The sequence below is a fragment of the Dendropsophus ebraccatus genome, chromosome 9, assembly GCF_027789765.1.
Source record: "Dendropsophus ebraccatus isolate aDenEbr1 chromosome 9, aDenEbr1.pat, whole genome shotgun sequence".
Classification (NCBI taxonomy): Eukaryota; Metazoa; Chordata; class Amphibia; order Anura; family Hylidae; genus Dendropsophus; species Dendropsophus ebraccatus.
In genome coordinates, this window is record NC_091462.1 from 16650157 (window position 1) to 16676167 (window position 26011).

Below are 26011 nucleotides of genomic sequence, written 5' to 3' on the forward strand. Positions count from 1 at the left end.
TTGTAGTTGTGCAACAGTTGGATTTCCAAAGGTTCCCCATCCCTGATCTAGATAGAAAGAGATCTATCCAAATTTTGCTCTTGGGCCCGATGGTCACCTATTACATCCCTGGATAATTCTTTGTGAAAAGTCTTAGAACTGATCTTACAGTATGTGACCTTATTAAAGAAGTTCACAAAAAATTCTTTTGGCCCCCACACTATATGCTGGCATGTATATTCACTGCAGCCAATCGGTGTCCCGCAGCATGGCTTTGTTTCGTTCCCGCAGCACTGTTCAAATCCAGTGCGCTCAAATCAGCCTCTGCTGTGACTCCTCTTCTGTCTCCTGTGATTGAACACCTTCAATGCATTCTCTAAGGAAGAGCGTGACTTCTGACGTTCAATCACAGGACACAGAAGAGGAGTCACAGCAGAGGCACCACGGGAATATTATGAAGCCATGCCGCAGGACACCAATCAGCTGCGGTGAGTACACGCACCAGCGCCTAGCGGGGAGGCCAATAATAATTTTTTGTGAACTGCTTCTTTAAGTGTCATTTTGGAATACAGTACAATATGTGGAAGAAAAAGATAGCTATGGGGTCAAATATTACCCTTGAATAGCCTGCAAAAATTATCGATCATCACTATTGCTTCTACTGCTAGTACAAGGAGTGTCTTACAGAAATATATATAATCTTACAGAGATATATATGGCCCTAAAAATAAGTCATGGTGCATTTTCCCTGCAGAAATTTATTGATAGGAACAGTGGCACAACCTCATCCCTGATAGTTGTGACTCGTACTCCACCTTTGAGGAAATCTTGAACATGCAAGTAATTGAAAAAATTTATTTCCTACAGATGCCTTATGTTCTGCCAAACCAGAGGAACTAGTCAGCTACAAAGCAGTTAATGCATCTAAAGAACAAGCTCTCATTGTCCCGCATTGTATATTGTGTTTGACACTAAAATAGAAGTGTAAGTGAATTAACGGCAGGTAGACAAAATAAGTGTATAATCCAAACTGTCTGCCTTAATAACCCAAAATCTTTGGCTTTACAAAGTGTCAGCCTAAAAACGTATAATTACAGCAATATAAATACACAAGCTTACGCTGAGACATTCGGGAAGATTATTTTAGAATGCAGGAGGAAAAAGAGAACATGCTGCACCAAACCTGGTAGACCTCTGCCTTCTGTATCATCAGCTTTTCTATAGGGAAGTTTTTATTATGAAGAAAGACTTTTATTAGGAAATATTTCATAGTTAATGTTTAATACATACTCTAGGAAGGGCTGTGAAATTGTATGTGGCTTTGCTTGACAATATGCCCCAATAGGGGGTCTCCTTTATATACCGTCATGGTATCTAAGTAACGCATATGGAATAGGGTTGTAGTACTCTGGGGTTGTATTACTGTGCTACTCAGTTGCTAAGTGGTTAGCACTATTGCCTGCAGCATGGAGGTCCTGGGTTTTAATATGTCCGAGCGCAACATCCACATAGAGTTTGCATATTGTTTCCAAAACATTAATAAATCGAAGCGGTGTGAAACAGAAGACTTTATTCAAGATTATAAAACATGGCCACTTTCTTCGAAAAACAACACCAATCTTGTCCGCTGTGTGTGATATTGCAGCTCAGTTCTGTTAAAGTGAATGAAGCTACGTTGTAATATCCCACCTAACCTGAGGACAGGCGTTACGCTGTTTTTGGAAGAAACCAACTATGTTTTTTAAAATCCTGGATAACTCTTTTCACCTGGGCAGAATTGGATTTGAATATGTGAATAGTAATGATAACTGTATGCAATGCAAGAGGGGGTTATTATACCTCACAAAGTGCTGACATATGGTTAGGATACAATAATGTGTCTAAGGCTGCCATTCAAGCATGGTGCCAAAGCATGCAGTAAGCTCACTAGCAACTTCAGTCTGATGAAGGTCCGTTTCTGAGCTTACTTCAATCTGGACCATTAAATCAAATTTTTAGCTAATATGCAGAGCAGTCTTGGGTTACTGATATTGTTAGCCTATGCCGTAGCTTTAAGGGTAAAGGAGTCTAACCTTAAGGATCCTCACCAGTCCCTCTTTATTAGGATTGATGGGGGACCAATAAGCTGGGCACTCAAAGATCATGAAGTAATGGCATATCTTAGTCGTATGTTGTCACTGTATGAAATGCACTGTTATTGCACTACCACCCAAAACCACTGGGTGTGCTGTTAAGGAAATTGTTTGCAATAATATTATGGAGTATAAAGCTCAATCATTCAATTAAGGTAAATTTAGTATCATCCGGAAAGCCAAAAATGTCCTTAGAAACATACAGTTTAGAGTTAATAAAATGATCATTTTGTTTAATTATAGCTTGTCCCAACATTATATTAAAGCGACCTTACCTTGAGGCTGGCGACTTGGATGATAAATTTGGATATCAAATGGTTGTGCGCTGGTCTTTTGTATGACGCTTACGTTGTGACCGGTCCATTTGTTTGCCTTAGACAAAGTATTTGTTCTCCAGTCTGTCCAGTACACATCACTGCCATACAGCGAAACAGCAAAGGGGTGTGAGAGGTATTCATGACCCCGTATAATTTCCCTCATGGAGGTTCCATCATATAGAGCAGAATATATTGCATCTGACCTATATAAAGATATAGAGATGTGATCATTGACTGGCACCTATTATTATTCCTTTATGACAAGAACAAAAATATCTTTGCTCAATAACAATTAGGAATCAGACAAAGAAAATATCACACAGTATAAGAATTACGTGAGACCTGTGCATTGGAAGAAATATCATATAAATTCTAATAAGTGATTAGAAGTGTTCCCACTTTGGTGGATTATTACAATTTTTTTTAAAGGTCAAAGACATTGATTTTCTTTCCCACTTTGCACATATAATCAGACCACAGGCTATCATACTGCTGTGACCTGCTGCAGTCTATGGAAGAATCGGTCATCTGAAGTGTTTACTTTCCCTGCAGTGCCACCACAGGTGAATTGAAGTATCACAAGACACGTTAAATGCAATAGGTTGTCCCTGTAATTCATGGATATACTGGAGCCATTCGAAAATTGGAAAATGTGTTTCCTTAAGTTGACAATTCGTTAAAAAATACTGAAGACGAATGAACCTTTGTTGGAAAGTTTAGCTGCCTTAGGAGTTTGAGTTGGTAAACCTTCAGATTTGTCCTTTCCTAACTGATCTCTAAAATCAATATGTTCTCAGATACCGAGTACTAGCTTTTCACAACAACATGAAATTGTGGCTATCTGTCACTAAAGATGCATATACACCTTCAATAACTGTCCATTAAAGATGTGTTCAGCAAACAGCTGTCTCTCGTATTTATCTAATCCACATGAAAGTTCTGCCTGGCCAAAGGTTCCTGAGTTATGAATGGGGAGAGAGGACATAAGCCACAGTAAGACAACTCCAGCAATGACCTATCTCCTGGAAAATTAAAGAGTTGGTCAAGAAGTTGGGCCATATCCCTCTTTCCTATCTGTTGGGTAGGGTCAAGAGACCACCACACACATTACAACGTAGACTGTTCCCTTTGAATTAATTGGGGTCACCAACTTTCACTCAAAGATCATAAAGTAATGCCATATCTTATTGGTATGTTGCCACTGTATGAGACATGAATACCCCCTTTATGCACTATGTTATTGCAATACCATGCAAAACCACTGGGTGTGCTGTTAAGGAAAATGTTTGCATGAATATTATGGAGTATAAAGCCCAATCATTCAATTAAAGGATAAGTCGGGTATCAGCCATTTTTTTCAAAAGAGACAGGGGTAGGTGGCTGCACATAACAACATGCACCTATCTCCCCCGCTTAATCGCAGAAGTCCACTGTCCCTGCTCCAGTTCCCAGTCCCCTGGGCACTTCCTGGTCTGAGTCTGAGCCAGTCAGCGGCCATAGCGTAGTCGGGGAGGTAGATGCATGTTGTTATGTGCAGCCACCTCCTCCCTGGCTCTTTTGAAAAAAAAAAGAGGCTGAAGCCAGACTTCCCCTTTAAGGTAAATTTAGTCTGGAAAACCAAAAATGCCACATTCTCTTTAAGTTGTCAGAGCCAAAAATGTTCTTTCAGAAGTTGTCGCCTCCCTTCCCACATTCTTTAGCCAGCTCATACAAAGAATTATTACTCATCAGGGGTCTATGCGGAGGAACATCCTTCCAAAGTAAATAGATGATAAATATCTGTGTTCCCGCATGATGGAATGATCCACCGAGGAGTGAAATGGGATTTATAAAAGCTAATTTCCCTTTCTTTTCAATGTCTTCACCGTACAACTTAGTAATTTTTGTACTATTGGTGTGAATGTGAATGGTGACCGTAACTGCCCCTTAAAGCTGGGATTTCTATTAAACATCATCAGTTGTCTTGGCTACAATGTGATATGGCTTCTTAAGGTAAAATGCTGCTAGGGGAAAATTGAAGGTTGGAGCTAGCAATTTCTGTGTCATCACAATCGACTTTAACACTAACATGCGTACCATATGTTACTATGTTATCATTATTCTTTTTTTAAGGGAAATGCACGCTGTGAAAGGGTTTATTATTATTTGTAGTTAATACCATAGGTGATCTAGCAGCTGTTATTACACCTTTGTTACAAATTTTTCTCTAAAAGGTTCCATTAAAACACTTATATAAGTACCTAAAGAGTCTCAGCTTACATTAAGGGGGTTTGGATGGGAGTTGGGAGATGGAGTCATTCAGAGGTTTCAGTGGAAGCTTAAAGGGCATGTAGAGTCTAGATATATTTTTCTGGGTAGATCAAGAAACAGGAACATTTTTTTTCCTATTTTATTTTTATTTTTTTCTGATATTGTTAATTTATTTTTTGCACATTATTTCAGAGCAGTCATCTTGCCTGAGCTGTTTATAACAGCATTTAGTGACATGCTTTACAGCAATTCTCATACACACAGACACAACAAACATCATCTGACCCTCTTCTCTGATCAGGACACATTTGTAAGCATGCTCTGTAACCTCTGTGACCTGTGATCAGCAGATTTGTCCATACGAAGCTAATGATTTGTCCCTGTAGCTGTCTAGCTCCTCGTACCTGTACTTTTGTTCTTATTTTTCTAGGGGGCAATGTTTTGGAGCAATTTGTTCCTAAATAAATTTGCATATTAGTACCTTTGGTGCACTCGGGGTAATCCTCTGACCCCATTCCGCCCAGCTGCCAGGTCCCACATGCACAGGTACTAATTTGCATATTTATTTAGGAACAAATTGCGCTACATGGAAAAGGAAGGTCGCCTGGATGAGGAGCTGGGGGAATACAGTAACATATCAACAGGTTTTATGTTTCCCTTTAACATAAAATTTGATTTAAGACATAGGTCTTTTTCTGATAACACATTCCCTTTAATGTGATACAGATTTTATATATAAATGCTATACATAATAGATTTGGGTGTCCAGATTGTTATATCAGCCAGGATTGCATATCTTAAAATATAGAATAGATAGTAGAGTTGAGCAAAGCAGATTCGTTTTGCTTCGTACAAAGCAAAACTGATCAGAGTTTGAGTCCCCCCGGTTGGCGGCTCAGTGACGAGGGAGGGTACAGCCCTGGAAAATGCCTGCAAAACATGGGTACATGTCTTATAGATCGATCGATCGATAGATAGATAGATAGATAGATAGATAGATAGATAGATAGATAGATAGACAGATAGTCCACTGTTCTTCTTTGCACTAGCTTAAATGTACATTTGTCACCATTGTACAAGGATTCTTACCTGGCATCTGTCCAAACGATTCTTCTTTCAAAATGATCCACAGTGAGACCATTGGGCCAGGCTCCACTTTCCATATCTTTGTAAATAATCTTTCTCCCAGCTCCGCTCATTGAAGCTGACTCGATACGTGGAAATGTGGCATCCCAGTCCGTCCAAAACAATATTCTGCATTAAAAAAAAAAATGAACAGTTAACAGTTACAAGAAAAGGAAATCTGAGAATGTGATGGTATGGAAATATGCAGAGATAGCAACCACCAAAAATATATATGTTTTATCACTTCTGCAGTAAGGCAGAAAAGCAGATCATAAACCAAATACATCTAGCATTGTATACCATTTGTTTGAATGGAGCTATAGAGTTATGGTAGCCATAAACCCTCAATAAAAGTAGGTTAATGACTGAAGGCTTCTTGAATGATGAATTATTTTACAGAAGCAGCCAGACACATGACATCAGGAGAGGGATGGATAATCGTTCTGGGAATTTTCTGGACTTAATTTCTCAAAGAAATGCTCTCCTGAAAGATCATATGTGGACTGAAAATCTTTTCTGAACGAAATATCTTTACAGTGGTTGCCTCCCTCAGGGTCCTCCATTGGTGTCACCGGGATCCTCCTCTGGTGTAGCTAGTGTTCTCTGCTGACTGCTGAGTCTCCACTTCCGATGAACTCACCACAGAGTTATAGCCCAATCAGCCAATCAGTGTCTGTGGGGCTGTTCCATCTCAGTCAGTGATTGGCTGAGCAGGCTGTCACTTCTAAGACCAGTTCCTCTTGGAAGTGGAGGCTCTACAGTCAGCGGGGGACACCTGAGGAGGACAACAAGGAAGCATGGAGTAAGGATAACATGTTTATTGTTTTATATCCACCAGCAGTTATATATTAAAAAAAGTCAGGCTGCTGGACAACCTCTTTAATCCGACCATTGCCCAACAATGTTAAACATGGCGGACTTGCTTTGATGATAACATCAGGCTGTCAGTTTCCTGAAACAATTGTTTCTTTTTATATTTCAGACGAAAAACAATCTTTTTGGTTGAAATAATGAATCACCTTTAATCAAATGTTTATGGGTACCTAACAATGGGTATGTCTTTATTGCCTGTCTGGCTAGAAGAAATATGGTTTCGCATAGGTAATGTCAGGAATGTGACTTTGCGCTCCTTGGTCCGTGCTGGGTGATAGAAAAAGCGATAAGCCTCTGGTTGTTTTTTGTTTGCAGTCATCTGTCCGAACACTATCTTAGCCTCCCAGCCACACCCACATTGCCTGTTACACTCTGGCAGTGCAGGGGTTACTCCTTTTGAAGGCCTGTCCAGCTGAGGTGGATGCTGAGATCAAGGCTGATCCAATCAGCTGCCGGACCCAGTCCCTGATCCCAAGTAAACAGCAGCAGGCTTCTTATTTCCCTGATGGCTATTGAGTGTTACTCAGCTAAGCTCTTCACCTCTCCTGGTTCTATTACTTCTGTTGCCTGACCCATTACTTGATCTTCCTAGCTGCTTTGTCTCCTGCCTGCCCTGACCTCCTTGCCTGTCCCAAACCCTCCTTCCGCCTTACGTTTTTTGTACCCCGGTGACCACCATTGCTGACCAAGACAGAAGACTCTTCTTAATTGTGTTTGTTTCATCTGTCTTTGTTTTGTGTATCACCTGGTGTAGGACAGGGACCGTCACCGTGGTTGTCCTTGGCTGTTTAGGGCCGTTGATGCAAGTAGGTAGGGACAGAAGGTGGGTTCTTGTGGCTAGGGCTCACTGTCTTGTTTTGTTCCGTACCTCGGTCTGGTGCTTTTGTGACAGGTAAAGTCTCAAATGATGTTACTGGACACTATGCCAGAGCTAAAGCCCCAAGGTCCCTGAATGTGGACAGTTCCCCTTAAAGGGTCTAGGGTTGGATACTGGTATGTAAAGTGTGCCTGTCTTTAAAAAAACTTTTGACATGTTATAGAGACATGTCAAAAGTCTTAATCGGTCAAGGTCCGAGTGTTCAGACCCCTGCTGCTCAGGAGAACAAGTCGGGAGAAGATGTGCTGCAGCACAGTTCACTCCCACTCTGTGTTGGAAAAAAGACTTAGGCTTATAATGGACTTCTATGGAGCCCGATCCTTTTTTCTCCTGATCGTTACAGGTTTGAACACTCGGACCGATGTCAAACGTTTTTTTTTTTTTTTTAAACGACAGGTACACTTTAAGCCATGTCTTTTTTGTACATGAATAAAATGAGTTAGTGAGATGTCGTGTTATAAACTATCGTTGACAGGGACAGCCATTGACACTTGGCTCCACTTGCTCCAGCAGGTAAATCATATTACTTATTATGTATCAGACGGACAGAGCACACAACCCTGGGCAGAATATTTAATAATACAGGCTCCAGGGACAAGAACTTATTTCCTTATGTGTCTCTGAGCTATTGTTGGAATCTAAAATAAATGGAGAAAAAAATGATATGTGTCAGAATTCCCAGGAGCAGCTGCTCTGTATTCTCATACCAAATACAATATATCATGTGTAATAATGGAACTTTTAATATGCATTATATACTTTTGCTTTAGGTTTTGATCATATTGTGTGCGGTCAGGTTCACACTGTATGGATAATAGCACTGAGGCTGAAAATGGAAAACATAAGAGGTGTTTTTCTCCCTGGTTTCAGCTTATGTAAAGTAACCTTTTTAGTGAATACCCCTAGAACCATCTGTGTCATCATTACCACATATATCTATCTACAGCCTAAGGCCTACATTATACAGATTTTTTTTTTTTTTTTGTGAACTTTGCAGTACATGCAAATAAGCTCTTCTCCTGAAAGAAGTAAGCTGGCTCCACAGTGCAATCTATTGATAGCAGGCGCCTTGAAATTCAATGTACAAACCATCCTAGAGATACAGTATATAGGTGAAGGTACTGTATATCCTTATGGAGATTGTCTGCTGACATAGCGACTCATATAACCAATGCTTTATGGGAAATAAATATGCAAATTAGCTCAATAAGAATAAAAAAAAAATCTCTAGCATAATTTTTTTTCTTTTTTTTTTAAGGCTTGGAAGCTACCTCCACTAGCTGGCACTAATCGTAATCTGTTTTCATAGTAAAGCTAAATTGCATATTTTTTTTCCCCAGTAAGCATTGTTTGTAAGACTTACGCCAGATGGATGCGCCCACAAAGAAAAATAGTGCTCTCACCCCAAGAGCTACATCAAAGGCTAGATCTAGATACTTAGTACCATGCTGTATACTGATGAGAACTCTTAAAAGCCTCCCTATAACACCTGGTGGTCTCCACAAAGAGAAACAATATTCCCACAGGCCTCATTCTCCTGACAAATGGCATCAGCCAAACACAGTATACTTTTTTTCCTAGGTAGAAAATTATAGTAGATGTATGCCTGTGTACAAGCCATAAAATAGTAACTACTGACAATAGTGCAACAGCCTGAATTCACAAGAAACCCAATAAAGCCAACACCACTTTCCTCTGTTGGCTCAGTAAGATATATACTATATACACAGAATACAGACATAAAATGGTGCTATGGTTTGCAGAAATTCAGGTTGATAGGGGTGAACTGTGATACTAGAAGAGGCCTATGCATGGTGCCATGGTCTTTTGTCTTAACTAATTTCCTAATTAATTACCTCTAATGGGGCTGTAATAAAGCATTTTGCCGGTTGATAAGCCTGATGCCAAGGTCTATAGACTGAGCCAAATACACTTTAATGGGGCTGGAGTGCAATACCTGGTGCAGCCTTAGAAATCTATGACTGTTGGCTTAGACCAGGCTGAAGAGCAATACTAGAAACAACCTATAAACAAGGACGGTACCATGGTAGTGTATAGGGTTCAAGTAAAAGGGGCTCAACTGCAATACTAGATATAATCTATGGACAAAGGTGGCACTATATTGTATAGTTTGCTCCAATGGGCTTATCTGCAGTACTAAACATAACGTATGAAGAAGAGTAAAATTATGATTTATACAGATATAGCCACTATTCTTTTCCAGAATACATTAAACTATCAGCATAGTGCACCTTTATAGATATGTACAGAAGAAGGGACACCTGTTAAAGGCCAGACTTACTGCTGCTATAAACTAAGTGGTACTGTGTGCATACATTTGCACCAGGCCCAACAAATGTGTCCACTATACTTAGGGAACATTTATGCATTGAGAATCATTGCTCACTTAACAGATGCTATACACGTTTGCTGGGCTGGGGGCAAGCCTAGTGAATGTAGTGCGCCACTTGCCACTTCTCTGGATCACACGAACTAGATGCCAAGATGTCCTGGATGGCTGCAAAGCCCACAGAGAGCTAGATTATTGCGGTAATACAGTATTGTGCTGCCGCTCTCATGATTGCAGTTGCTACAGCAGTAGAGCACCTTAAATGGGACTGAACTGCAATATTAGATATATCCTTTGTCGCTCCAATTAAGGTGGTGGCTATATGAAAAGATCACCTTAAATGGGGTTTAGTTGCAATATTAGGCTATGTTCACACTACGTATATATTTTTGTAAAACTACGGCCGTTTTTGCTGTTTGATTAATACGAAAATATGCTAACTTGCCGTCTATGGAATCCCGGACGCAACGTATACACATAGTATACACTCTGGCCAGGATCTCTAGTGGAGCTGCAAACAACTGACATGTCAGTTTTCTGCGGCCGCTATTCATTGAATGGTCGTGCGCCCGCATCAGAACTCACAGTTGCTAAAAATCATCTGGCCGGTACTGCAGTACCGGCCAGGATGATCCTTAATGAGATCGGCCCTTACGTGACCCGGCCGGGTCACAGAACAGCCAGTCTCATACACCGTCTGAACATAGCCTTAGACATACCCTATGCCGCTCTCATAATGGTGGTGGCTACGTTGGTAGATCACAATGAATAGAGCTCAGTTGCAATATTAGACTAACCTTATGGACAAGAACATTGCTGTTCGATGGGGGGGGGGGGGAAGGGAACGTTTTTTCCTATCTCCAGCAATCCCCCCTTAGAATGACTTTATGATTCTCTCAGTTACAATAGAACACCATTAACCCGGTGTATAGGAAATGAGACGCGATTAATAAACATGCCCCATTACAATCTGTCTCGCCGAAGCCGATCTCACAATAGTGATAAATTCAACTTCTGTAAAGCAAACTAAAGTTCCATTAAAATCAACTGAGCCATTGAGCAGCATTATCAAAATGATTTCCTTCAAACAGGGAATATCTAAAATGTTAGACTGAAAAGGTCAAGTAGCACTTAATGTAAATGTCAGACAGAATGAGGAGATGTAATAACTCCTGTTCCTTATAGAGCATTAGGATGATGATGACCTCAGCTGGAAAAAACGGTGCGTTATTAGAACCCGGGGCAGGCGCCTTGAAATTAAGCAACGATAAGGATCTATTGTTACTGCATCTGCTCCTGATTCCCTTTCGCTGTGGAATCTGAATGGAGTCATTTTAGTTCTGACAATAATGGCTCTTATGTGTAATTAAATACGTTTAAATGGAAAATCCGATGACAGGAAGCTTTATACCGAGGTGACAAGATAAAGACTGTGGTGCGGGACCCTCTTAGGTGAACTCGCATTGTGCAGCCACATATAAGAAAATTGCTTACATTTTTCATAAATATTCAGATTTTGTCTGCTGATTAAATCTATTAAAGGGTTTTTATGGCCTATTTGATAAACTTAAAGGGGTAATCCAGTGAAAAAAAAAATTAAATTAACTTGAGTCAGAAAGTTATATAGATTTTTAAGTTACTTTTATTACTTATCAGCTGCTGTATGTCCTGCAGGAAGGGGTGTTTTACTTTCCATTATGAGGCTATGTACACTACGTATGAGACCGGCCGTTCCGTGACCCGGAACGGCCGGTCTCTGAAAAGATCAGCCTGGCCGGTTGATCTTTAGCGTCGCTAAGTTCAGAACTCCCCACTGCACACAATGAAGCGAGCGACCGGACATGTCATTTTTTTACGGCGCCGCTAGGGATCCCAGCCAGAGTGTATGCTATGTGTTTATACTTCGGCCGGGTTTCCCTCAGAAGGCAGCACTACATACTGTAAATTCTGTGGGAATCACTGCATGGAACTTAGGTTGTGTGAACATAGCCTGATACCACTTTCTGCTGCCACTTCTGTCTGTGATGGGAACTATCCAAAATGGTAGAAAATCCCCACAGAATCCCCCAGCAGCCTAATAGGAGCAGCAGGAGACCAGCAGCAGAGTTAATGCTCCCGATTTCACTGCAGATATCAATGTGAGTAAATGATTTAACACACCATTTATTCTGCTGTAGATCATGTGCATTCAACTTTAAGAAAGATGACAATTTTTTAAATGCAGAAAGTCCCGGCCAGTACAGAGTGTCATGGCTCAATATGTCAGTCAATCAGATGACTGCAACTTTTTGCATCTGGTCTCCTTTTTTAAACCAACACAAGATTAAAAAGCTGCCTTTATGAAACTGGACCTGAATACAAGTAAGTATAGTTTTGTTTTAAAGCAAGATAAATAAAATAAATAAATAATAATAAATTGTAAACTTTCTTTATTTCACAACCCCTACTAATTTAGTGACAGTGTCCATTTAAGTTTGGCTACACGTGAACCTGAACACTTTTTATTTGAATCCTAGTGGCTGAAGAATTTGGATGCAGCCCTAGGGTTGCCTGGAAAACATACAGCCTATGGATGAGAATCCAGTATCAAAAGTTTGTAAACCTGTTAAACGTTTGTCTCAGGATGTGAGCAAGCAAATGGGGTACAGAAACAACCTGCACAAAAGCCAAACCGATCTATGGATCACTCAAAACAAGGTTAGTGACACTTTGGGGGTGGGGTGACCTCCACACTGCACAAAAGTGGAATTCAAGCTGGAGGGTAACTAAGTACATGCAACTTTATTACTTGGCATTCCCTCTCTAAATGCAATTAAAAAAGCAAGCAATATTGATTTACCCATATCTTGGATCCAAGGCGATGGCTCTGGGGTGTTCCATTCCACCGGCTATCAATGTCGATCTCATTTTGCCATCTAATTTAGCAACTTCGATTTGATCCAAATTACTATCTATCCAATACATGTTCCCAGCTATCCAGTCTATTGCTAAGCCCTCCGGTGTGGCCAGGCCATGCTGAATGACTACTTCAATTCCACTTACACCTAGAAAAAGAAGAGAGAGGTTTTACCATCATCTAGCACAGAAATATGCATATATAGTGGCTGCAATAGTGTTTGTCATTTATGTTAAACCGCCGGAGAAATTTTTAGTAATCAGGATTAAACAGGAAAAAAAGACGAAACATGGGGCTATGTGAACAGATATTGGATATTTTATATTACGTTATTAGTCAACATTCGATAAAACCTGATTTGTCAAATCCGTGATTTCAAAGGATCTGCCGCCCACAAACAAAAACACTGAAAAAGTTTTTGTTTAAAACATGTATACTTTTTGCTGGATACACACCCACTTACAAACCATGTTTTAACCTCTTCAGTACTGCAGTACTGATGATCTTCATTTCATTTCTGCAGTACTGATGATCTTCATTTCATTTCTGCAGTACTGATGATCTTCATTTCTGCTTAATTCAGATGCAGGCGCACCTGCATCAGAATTCCCCACTGCACACAATGGAGCGTGCGGCCAAAGCCACGTGCTCCATTGTGTGAAATGACAGGTTCTATTGATTGAATAGCAGCCGCAGAAAACTGACATGTTAGTTTCTTGTGCGGCCGGATGAAATCCAAGCCAAAGCGTATATTATGTATATATGCTCCGGCCGGGATTCCATTCATTCACAGACAACGCACAGTTTGTATAAATCACGTCCATTGTTACAAATTGCCATGATTTACACAAAACATACATTGTGTGAACATAGCCTCAACATTCATTTTGATCTGTCTTATTCCAGGTGTCATCGCCCTTTATCTGTCATAATGATGGATTGTGTCCCAACCAGCAGGTGTGGAACCATGGGGATCTGGACTTTGCTTCAGGTGGCCACTAGGTCTAGAATTGGTTCAAGGTTCAAGTGGTGGCTATCCTTGGGGCACACTGTTGGTTTAATAGTCTGGCTATTAGCCAAGGTCTCAGCTGAGAGTGCTTGTTCATAGTCAATAAATGGAAAAACATGTCAGGGCAGACAACAAAATGGTGGGGCGGGCAGGGAGAAGCAGGCCTGTCATCTGCGTGTGTGTGTGTGTGGGGGGGGATATGCTGCCACAGCATATCACATGTGCATTGGCTTTGCTACACTGCCTGATGGGAAATGTACTTTCCTGGCTTGTGAGCATTTAATTCTTTAGCTCTTGATTGGAATACCCCTTTAATTGTCTATGGAGCCACCAAATACTTCCAAGTTCACAGCCTGAAAGTATTTGGGGTCCCTATAGAAAATGAATAGAGCATAGGCCATGGTGGCAGCAGTGACCACATAGGCAGGCACTATGAACATTCCATTCACTGCAATGCAATTATGTCCCCGTTTTCAGGATTGGTGGTGATCCGGACCACCAATGATCAGCTTGTTATCCCCTATTCTATAGAAATCCCTTTAAAGCTTCCTTATAGGAAGAAAAGGTAAGAACAACATGGCAGTCTGGCTCAGACATAGAGATACTGTATTTTGAAATGAAAGTGGAATGTGCGATGAATAAGAAGAGGGGGATTGTGTATAACCATGGTGGGGGCTGAGTTTCTGTAAATTTAATGAATTCATAGGCTTTTAATCTCTGCTATATCCAGTGTATGAAGTCGGGTAATATGTATTACCATTAGTTATCCTGAGATACAGATCTTTGAGGGAGACGGAATTAACAAGGAATATATGTATTTTTATTCAAATCAAAATTAGAAAAATGACATGCCTGAAAGAGAATTTACACTTAAAAAGAAAAAATATAATTGACTTGTGTTTTGAAGTGATTAATTCAGATGTAAGACTTATTTCTAGTTTTAACAGGATTTTACAATGTACATCTGCAAGTACGTAACCTCACAATGGCTTTGCTCTCCGGATTTTAAAACTGATCATGTCGAGGACTGAAGTACATAGTGTAGATTGCCATTTTAGCAAACATATGTTAACCTATTGCTTCAATCATATACAATACTAATGGGGATTTGCAATCTACACAAATATTTTAACAGCACCGCAAGCACCACAAGATGCTGGGCCAAGCATCGAGCACCCCGATTCCCGATGAAAGACTCATCACTAATCCTATTACAATAATTTATGGGGTTTAATTAAGTTAATTTTAAACTAGTAAATGAAAATATTGTTGGTAAATAAAGTTATTTTTCTACTTTTTTGTAGCCTTTCGCTATTTACTTTTGCTTCTACAGATCCCGTGTAGTGCACATCCCTTTATGGACTTCCTGTTCCTGCTGTACAGTCTAGCCACAAATTCATCCAGTCCCCCTACCATGACACACCCTATAATCCCACCCTAAAACCACATAGGAGCCTATAAAAATGTGGGAGGGAGATGGAGTTTAACAAAATCCTAATTAGGATGTACATCAAACAGAATTGGGGCATTGGGTGGACTAAATAGATAATTTACATCAGGAATGCCTGGACAGCCAAAGCTTTAGATGGGAATTATAGTTTTGCAACAGCTGGAGAGCAGTGAGTTTCACACCTGTGTCTCTGCATCAGTCATATTAGATCAGAGTCCAGAAGAAGGTCTCACGGCTTCAGTCTAAGCACAGTTTGGTAAATTTATAAAGGTCCCTACACTATATGGACAAAAGTTTTGGGTCACACTATTTAATCATCGAATTAAACTTGTTCATTCCCATTGCCACAGGCGTATAAAGTCTTTATGCATTAGTATCAAGACCCTATAAACAATTATTGCTTCCAATTTTGTGGGAACAGTTTGGGTTAACGACTTTTCTGTTCCAACATGACTGCGCAAGGTCCACATAGCAAGGGCCATAGAGACATGGAGGGGGTCTTATGTGGACTGTTCACATAGAGACCCAATCTCAACCACATCCAACACCTCTGGGATGAACTAAAACAGTGATTATGAGCCAAGCCTCTCATTAAGATCAGTCTCTGACCTTTTGGTGGCCCTTCTGGATAATTGGGTAAAAACTCCCAGAGACACCTCAAAAATCTTGAAAAAGTCTCCCCAAAGGAGTTGAAGCTGTTATACCTCTAAATGGGAGCTAACTCTAAATTAATACCTATAGATTTAAAATGGGATGTCAAGAAGTAGAGTGTAGGTGTCCATGTTGTCCATATAGTGTATTAACAGAGCATAAGACAAGCATGGATTAACCTCTGAATTGCTTACATATTAGTGAGATATATATCTATTATATATCTATTGTATATAATTATCTCTTATATTATTTTATAGTTTATCAATCCTGGAACAGTTCAATATATAACCCTAAAACACAGCATCCTCAATCATTGCCTCAGTCAATAAAGATTACAATGTAGTTAAGATATGGATGATATTAGTGACTTTCCATTAGCTTTAATGTTAGAGAATTATCCTAATGTTCCCCCATGCACGTACCTGATGTCTCCGATAATCGACCTCTATATATTTTATCTTCCACAACATCAGTCCAGTAAAGCAAACTCTGATTAAAATGGAAATCCAATGCAATAGTGTTTCTTAAACCAGGCACTAATAGGCTGTAATCCCTTTTATGAAGGTCGATCCGTCTTATCTCATGACGGATGGAAAAAATGATGAAAGCTTCGAACATATCTGAAATGAAATTAAGCACATTATTAATAATAAGTTCATTAAGACTAGAGATAATGACTAGGAAGATGGAAATGGGAATTTGAAGGCTGGTTGTGTATATCAATTACAGACATGGGTCATAGCAAGCTATATAGCAAGAACATACTTCCTGGGATATATTACCAAGATATTTATATTTTTTATGTACATAGGAAAAAAAAAATTATATTTTTTTGCCCTAACCCAGGGATGGGGAACCTTTGGCCCGCCATATGTTTCAATCTACAATTCCCATCATGCCTGGAAAGCGAAAGTTAAAGTTCTGCAAAAACTGGAGGGTCAAAGGTTCCCCATCACTGCCCTAACCTTATATCTAAACTCAGGGTTCCTGACCATTTTGAGTACTTAGCACCTGTAGTAGCCAAAGGCATAGTTTTAAGGGATACACAGGGAACAGATGCACTAGGACCCTGAGACCATCCGGAGTTTCCCTTCAACGACAATAGAATAGTATTAAAATAGCTTAAGTTACCAATATATTAAGTTGTAAGATAGCTGAAAATAGATCTTATAGTTGAACAACACCTTTAAGAGGTGATTTCTCTATTACATCCTCAAGGTAAGTCAATGGTGAATTGCAGAGGTACTTTTCACTTTTCAATGTCTTCTCTACAGGAATTATGATTCATAACTGAGAAGCCCTTTGATTTGCTCATCTCTACATGGAAAAATGTGCTGTTCCAGTCCTTTGCTCCTAAGTGACTCAGCTCTTTGCCTCAGGAGCAGAACTCTTTGTTTTCTTTAAAAATATACAACATCTAAATAACAATGTCGATGGTTGTTTCACCTCTGAGATGAATCACATTCACCTTAGTGTAAGATGACTCGGTAGCCGGTGGGAAGAAAAGTTGATTAGATTATCCTTTCTGTACGTACGATTGATCATAAATGAAAGATGTGCATCTGTAGACATGACTCATGCAGGAGGATCTTGTATTTAATGGAAAATAATATTACCTGCTTCTTAAATGGCTATTTTACAATTTTACAGTAAGGACTAGAAAGCTTTTAGACACAACCCCTGGTACACGTGATGGGGTAGCCACACTAAAATAAAAATTCGATCAGCCCCTGCTTATTTCCGTTAACTATCTTTCTAATAGTGAACAGCGAACATCATGATGTCCAGTTCGGATCACAAACACGCAAAAAAAAAAAATGATTGTGATCGGTTCGTGTTTGCCGAACATTCACGAACAAATAACAAACATACATAGTAGAAGCGTATGTTTTGCTTTGCGCACATGCATACAGATTATCAGGTGCAAAGTGTAAATCACACAGTTGCGTACGCATTTCATTTGCATTCTTTTGTATACACAGTTGCGGACAGATTGCATACGTTTCGGTCTAGAGTTACGTTCATGCGTACAGATTATCAGGCACAAAGTGTAAATTGCGCAATGGCATACGTTCGCAAGTTCGAACATGTTCAAAAATGAACAAATTGTTCATGATCGGCCAACACGAACAATTAGCGTCATGCTCGTACAAACATACAAACATGTTTGCTCATCACTACTCTCTAATGGGTGCAGGGGGTTCTTGTGTTCCCCCCCCCCCACCACCATCCACCCAAGATCATCTGAGAAAGATCAGGCATGGTGGATTTCAGATGCCTAACCCTTTAATTTCCTGGAAGACGAACCACTGCCACAGCTGTCTTGTCTGGCATTGGGTTTCCGCACCTCTATTCAAATAATTTCATAATCAATTAAATATTTTTGTTTCCTTTACTTGATATGGAAAAACATTAGATATTATTTTAAAAATCATTTTCTTTCGGGTCTTCGAGAGATGTTTCATGATGCCAGATTGCTTCTCTATTATACTAACAGTGTTTTGTGTCATATCTGAGACTTGTGTGTTTGCTTAGAAATAAAAAGAAAAGTTGGGTGGAAACATTCCATGATATTTGCCAGCAGTTGTAGACTTTCCTTCACAGGAGGCTTCGGTTTCCTTTTGCTTAGTAAATCTACTCCCCTTAGCGATGGTTGTGCAGGAAAATGCTAAGTTTGCGCCAATCACCATATTTATAATGTGTGCATTTGTTGGCATGTATCCCTGAATGGTGTCATGTCAGATTTTCTATCATTTTCTTATTCTGTTTTTTTTTACATGTCGACAACAGAATATTCTAAGAGCAGCACTGGCTTATTATCATCCAGTTGTATAGAGCTGATGTGTTAATATGGTCCCTGCTACTATTGTTTATATGAATACCATTGATCTCTATGCATAATTCCATTAAGCAGATGGATATCTCATGCCTGTTTTCCATATCCATTGATCTATTGAATCTACTGGTGTTTGTTTGCAGAGGAGTCACAAAGGGCATACTAATGCTGCATTTCTGTGGACTTGGTTGCTAGGAAGCCACCGCAAAGGCTGCAACCGGTTGTAAAGATCTACTTTCTCTTTCTATAGAACATTTTATTTTTAGTAACTTAGGGGGAGATTTATCAAACTAGTGTAAAGTAGAATTGTCCTAGTTACCCGTAGCAACCAATCAGATTCCACCTCCCATTTTCAAAGAATCTGTGAGGAATGAAGAGTGGAATCTGATTGGTTGCTAGGGGCAACTAAGACAATTCTACTTTACACCCGTTTGATAACCAACCCCCCCCCTCCCTCCTTAGTGTCTTAGAGGAGATAAAAAATGACTACTGGATTATTTTGTAGGTATTTTCAATGGAAACCTCTTAATGAGTGTGTGTTTAAATCATTATCATCATTATTATTAATAATAATAATAATAATAATAATAATAATAATAATAATAATAATAATAATAATAATAATAATAATAATATTTGAAGATGGAAAACACACACACACACACACAAAAAAACAGATAACATTAATATACTCTATGTTTTTGTGTTTTCTTATACATTATTGTATGGAGGGTTATTCCCATCTTTGATAAATCTCCCCCTATATGTATTGGGTCCACTTTATGCCACCTAACCCCTTACCACTTAGTATAATAAGTCTTTTTGTTAGCCAATATCCATCATCTTTAACTATCCTTCGTCCAACTCTAGGCACCTTTTGATGCGGCCATTGTAGTGGCTATTCGAGAAGTTCTCAACCCATTATTAAGGGAAGAAGAACACCTCAAATAAATCCCTTTTTCTACAGGGCTATATATATACTTACATAGCGGACCTCTTAGACACAACGCTATTGGGTCAATGGTCAGAAATTTTACATTGTAAACCAATCCTAGCTTTTAGGTTTTACACACAATATGGCGCTTTTACAATATCTAATCTTAGACTAGACAGTCTAAATAATAAGCCACATTTATTACAGTGGCTTAGGCCGGTTGATAAATTTGGTGCACTTTCTGTTCAAGGCTATATTCACACAAAGTAGGACAACGGCCATTGTTTGGTACTCAAAAACAACACTCTTATTGCATTGAACATTGCATTGAAATCAATGGGTTCTTCCATTTTCTTTAAAGAGGTCAATCAATGGCACCATTTATGATCATTGGGATCCTACCTCTAAGATCCTTATAAATCTCAAAATTAAGTGGTTATAGTGGTTAGTGGTTTCTCCCTGCACGGTGGCATCTGGTCATTAATTGTGCAAGGAATTCCAGCTGGATTAAAGCTGGATGGCCAAGAGCACTGCTGTGCTGGAGATACAATGATGGGGGTACAGTGACACTATTTATTACATCTTCATGTAGGAAAATAATTTAGAGGAAGCACACAAAGAGTGAGTTGAGACTTACTTCTCTCGTGAACCAACTCTAAATTGTTCTTGGTTGCTTGGGTGGTGGTAAGGTGAAACTTGTGGCTCTGGCAACCGCTCTCATCTAAAACACTTTGAAGAAGTGTTACACGCGCTGTGTTAAATCTTTATGTACAATGCGTAAAAAAGTATAAAATAATAATAACACATTAAAAATAAAAATTTCACAACCTACCAACATTGCTGCATGTTTCCCCATCAGCGTTCAAGGTCCAACCCTCATAGCATGAACACTTGACAACATTTTTGTGTTGCTCACACACTTGACTGCATCTCAGATGCTTTGTGCAATAATCCACAATGTCACAGGTCTTGTTATCAACATTCAGATACATTCCCTGTGGGCACGAGCAAACAATTCCTCTCCCGGGAGCAACGCTGCATTGGTGACTACAGCCGCCATTGTTCAAATAACATTCATCTAAGGGGAGCAGGGAAAAAAAAAAAGATTAAATGCAATTGTTTCAAAGTGTACATGTTACACAACAGTAATATGGTCTGTCAAAAATCGAGCAACAAATAAAGTTGTGTATTTTATTAATCATAAGACTTAAAGTGAACATTTGAACATCAATTTTTATTACATATGTCTAATACTGTACATCTGTACTGAATCGGAGCTTCATTTTTCTGATAAAGCGCTCAGAATTGTCTGCATAGAAGTAAAGATAACAGTTTGGATCAAAACAATGCTTTCGCTTTTTTCCGCAGAGTCTTATAAAGAAATCTATATTATAGAAAGTTGTAAAAATATCCAAACCAACCCAAATAATAATAGAACCGTAAGAGATGGCCCAAGCTTTTAAAAAATGTGTGTGTGTGTGTGTATATATATCATTATACCCTAGCCGTATCTGCACGGTCCTCGGCTCATGGTATACAGCCAAGACTGCGCTCTTAGTCGTGATTTAGTATTTTTGTTCTATGTTTTCTTTTGCACTTCTCTGAACACTATCTGAACGCAGCTCTACTTCTTCTGCTATGTTAATTGAATTCTCACCACACCCATCCCTTTCCTGCAATTTTTCTCTGGCCCTATAACAGCGGAACTCGCTTTTGTTTTGGTAATTGACATCTTGTGTGTGTGTGTGTGGTCAATCACTTACTGGACCAGGTCCATGACCTCCCATGAAGTGTCTCATAGTCGTCTACTCCACGCTGCCTATTAGACTAGTTTTCTAGAGTGCTCAGGTTCTCTGTATCTCTTTCCTCTATTGTTACCTGGCTTATCATTACTTTGGCTCTGTTACCTAACTAATCTGTTAGATTCTGTTTTTGTACTTTGCTTCCCATTTGATTTGACTCCATACTGTTTACCACCCCTTGTATGTAAGTTTGTGTTGTCCTTGTTTATGTTATCACCTTATTGCAAGTAGGAACTGTCTTTGTGGTTGTCTATTGTAGCCTTGTTCTGTTGAGGCAAGTAGGCAGGATCATATGGTGGGACCAGATTAGGGCTCACTTCCTTCCCCATCCTTTCTCAGGCTACCCTATCTAAAGTAGTGTCAATGGCTATAAATAGGTGAGCTAGAACGGTGCATAGGGTTTCAATTATACCGCTTTAGGCCTCCTGATTTAAAGGGTACCTGTTATCACATTTTATGATGTCATTGCAGAGATCTCCAATTATTAGATATGTTTGGATGTAAGAAGAGATCTATTAATCAAGACCAGTAGGTGACTTTCCCGAAGACTTGTTGGTTTAGGCAGCATTAAAGTGTATTTATTGGTCACCATGTGCAGCCATGGTAATACAATGATTGGGATATACAACAACTCACTCTATTCTAGGAGTGTATACTTTGGAGCTGTGGAAATACCGAAATTTATAACCTGGGAGCAGAAGTCTTGAGCCATTTTCTCTTCCCTGGACGTACTTTTTAGCAAGGTCATTCTAAATAGAGACAAGCAAAGCATTTCAAAATATCATTCTCAAAGGTTGCCCATTTTTACTGCATTGTACAATATTTTAGCTAATCAATAGATACCTGACTATGGACCCCCAAAGTCCTCTTCCGTGTCTTCAGCCGCACGCTCAGCTAATCTGTGGCCATGGCGTGATCGGCTGAACAGAAAGTGACAGCTCACTCAGCCAATCAGTGATTGAGAACAGAAAGTACCACAGCCAGTGATCAAATTTGTGGCTGTGGTGCCTTTGCTCAGTCAGTGACTACCTGGGCGCATGGCTGAAGACACGGAAGATGACACTGGGGGAGCGCGGACAGGTAATGAAACTTTTTCGGGGGGGGATTTTTTTTTTAAGGAATTTAGCAAAAATTTACTTTGTAAAAAAATTTTTTTTTTTTGCTTATTTCACTAAATTTGCTTAGCAAATCTCTGATTCTAAAGTCTTGCACGTTTGCATCTTCTTAAGTTAAAGACAAAGTAAACTTTGGATTGTTATGGGGGAAAAACATTATAAAGTTCTACATCCTCTCCTATCCTTGGTGGAAAATGATAGACATAAGTCCTATTTGCAACTGTACTATATACCTATAATGTTTGATTGATGTTTTGATCAAAAAAGTTTCTCTGCAGTCCCGTTTTCCCGAAATTTTCATCTAAATTTCTGGCAAGTAAAGCTGCATTTTAGGACCAGTATGAGTTATAAGAGATGGATATTTTAGTTTCATCTTCTGTTTCAATCTCTTTGATGTTTTAATGTTTTCCTTCATTGTCTATATCCTTCTCTTTTGTGGTCATCTTTATCCTTTTTGCTCTCTTCAACTCTCTCACTATAGAAATGACCTGGATCTTCTTATAAAATAAATCTATAATACAAGAGAGCTCAAGTGTTTTTTTTTTGTACCCTAAGGATTTTTTCATATGGATGGATATGCCATAGACCATAGGTGTCAAACCAAAACAAGTAAAAGCTGCGGCTTTGGCTGCCCAGGTATGATGGGAATTGTAGTTTTGCAACAGCCAGAGGGTTTGACACCTTTGCTGTGGAGTGTCTGCATCAAATCTGCTTAGAGAAAATCTGTGGCATATTACAGCAGCATTATCAGCAACACTGTGAAAAAAAATCAGTATGGAAACAATATGAAAATTGACACGCGGTACAGATTTTATGTCCACAGCATATCAAATTTTGTTGTGAAAATACTGCTGATGTATTGCTGATTTTCTCCCTTAATTTCAATGGGGAATTCAAAATCTGCAGGAAATCCTGCTAAAACACTGTGGCCCAAATTTATCATTCTGATTGAATCCTAAACTGTCTGGGTTTGCCCACAGCAACCTATTACAGCTCACATCAGCTATCAGCAACTTCTTTGAAGTTAAGCTGCCAGCTTTGTAATGTAGATAATTTAATACCCATTCTGTACATATGCATGATATATGTGTATATGTGTATGAAGGAAAAGTACCTGGAGCCATTGGGGCATTAAAGGAGAAGTCCGTCAAACATTTTTATTTAAGTATTGCCCCCCAATAGTTATACAAATCACCAATATACACTTATTACAGGTAATGCACATAAAGTGATTTTTCCCCTGCACATACTACTGCATCAAGGCTTCACTTCCTGGATAACATGATGATGTCACTTCCTGGGTAACATGGTGATGTCACTTCCTGGATAATGTCACGACCCGACTCCCAGAGCTGTGCGGGCTGTGGCTGCTGGAGAGGATGATGGCAGGGGGACATTGAAGGACACAGGGCATCTCTCTGCTATTATCCTCTCCAGCAGCCACAGCCCGCACAGATCTGGGAGTCAGGTCATGACATCATCATTTTATCGAGGAAGTGAAGCCTTGATGAAGCAGTAAGTGCAGTGAAAAAGCACTTTATAAGCATTCCCGTAATAAGTGTATATTGGTGATTTGTATAACTTTTGGGGGGTAATACAATCGGCAGACTTCTCCTTTAAACAGCCATCTTTCTGCATTAATCTCACACCCTGCTGCAAGCACGCCTCCTGCCTGATGATTGACAGCTGATGTCATAGAAGGGAGGGCCATCGATCGTCATACAGGAGGCATGCTTGCAGCGGTAACGAGTTCTTGACTCAGAGCTACTGTGTAATGCCCAATGACTCCAGGTACTTCAATACTGACAATAACATACTTATTTTAGAGGGCATAAAGTTCTGTTATGGCTCTATACAAACTCAAAGTCCTATTAAACTAGAAAGTTGATTTTTTTTTATTGGATGCAAAATGTTGAAGACATTCAGTGCTTCTAGGGAGATATCCACATAGAACATGAGTAATATAGAGAGAGCATATGGCAGCACACAGATTGCCTATGGCTGATGGTCTCCATGTGTCGCCCATCAAGTTGCCAACACAAGTCTCTGTTATGTGTATGTGTATGTGTAATATGTGTATATTAAATACAATTGGAACTATCATTTCTTTCTTGTTATTCTAACCTCACTATATTCCCTTGAGATCTGACAAGTAAAAATGCCCATATCCCCATATTCCTGGAATAAATGGCCTTATTTCATGTCTATAAATGGGATTCAAAATTGAGGCCTTAGATTGTTAAAAAAAAAAAGGCTAAGTAGAAAAGAGCTAAGTGACTTGCAGGGAATCAGGCAAGTGTTTTAGTGAAAAGGTTAGCTTTTGATGACAGTCTTTATTGCTAGTGACAGGTAGAATGCATGTAAAGTTAGGAAGGCCTTGTATTAAGTACATGCGGGTTAGTGGAGGTGATTGGTAATATCCAATTGGAGAACTCAAGGTTAAGAGTCAGAACAAATCATATATTGAAGACATAAATAACTTGCTGTAAAAAATCAATGGCGGATAAAATGCTGTATTGCAGGCTTTCTATAGTGGAGATACTACAGACATCACTAGAAGACTGGATACATTGTTATCAAAGGCAGAAAACTAAACTTTGCTACTTAAATTCTTTAGATTCAGATGTTGTTTCTGTGGCTTCTGCATCTTGTATCCCTGAACCAATTAGTTTATCAATCACGTATATCCTGCTGTGAGTTGGGAGCGCAGTATACAGCCAGCATGAAAGATCTGTCATCTGCATAAAGCCTGCGTACATGTCTGAGATTCCAGATCAGGGCTAATAGCTGTGGAGGAGCAAAGATGCCAGAGCCCGAGATACTAGAATAATTTGGAAACTTAATATGTGAAATTAGGTAGGAAGCAGTGTGGCCCTTATCTTAACCCAACCTACTTGGAGGATCTGCCCAAGCTAACTAAGGGCCCTATTACACCAACAGATTATCTGACAGATTTTATTGAGCTAAAGCCAGGAATGCACTATAAACAGAGAAAAGGTAATAAAGGAAAGACTGAGATTTCTCCTAGTTTCAAATCCATTTCTGACTTTGACTTAAAAAAAATCTTTCAGATAATCTGTTGGTGTAATAGGGCCCTAAATGCACGGGGTTTACTCTATTCAAGGGCAAACCCAGACGCCTGATTGTTCTAGTGTTCTTGCACCCTGGGCGGCCTACTCACAGTAGGGGCCCACCAAGAAAATGAAGTTCACACAGGATTAGAGGGAGGTTAACAAAATAATATGATAGATAGATAGATAGATAGATAGATAGATAGATAGATAATAGACAGAAGATACAATATAGTGCAGTGTATTATATCAGTGATCCTCTCATCCATATCACCCCTCTTCCCTAAAAAAAAAAAAAAAAAAACAGAAAAAAAAAAAAAAAATAAAATAAAATAAAAACA

The 26011-nt window shown here is 39.4% G+C and overlaps 1 protein-coding gene across 1 annotated transcript in view; it reads right to left on the bottom strand.

Moving 5' to 3' along the window:
- Window positions 1–26011, bottom strand: part of LRP1B (LDL receptor related protein 1B) — a 631601-nt gene that overhangs the window by 372407 nt on the left and 233183 nt on the right. The window contains exons 21-25 of the mRNA XM_069982660.1: window positions 20515–20760; window positions 16335–16532; window positions 12743–12947; window positions 5768–5932; window positions 2387–2631 (exon numbers count right to left, since the gene is read on the bottom strand). Of these exons, the coding sequence (XP_069838761.1) occupies window positions 2387–2631; window positions 5768–5932; window positions 12743–12947; window positions 16335–16532; window positions 20515–20760 (1059 nt within the window). The remainder of the gene's footprint in view (window positions 1–2386; window positions 2632–5767; window positions 5933–12742; window positions 12948–16334; window positions 16533–20514; window positions 20761–26011) is intronic.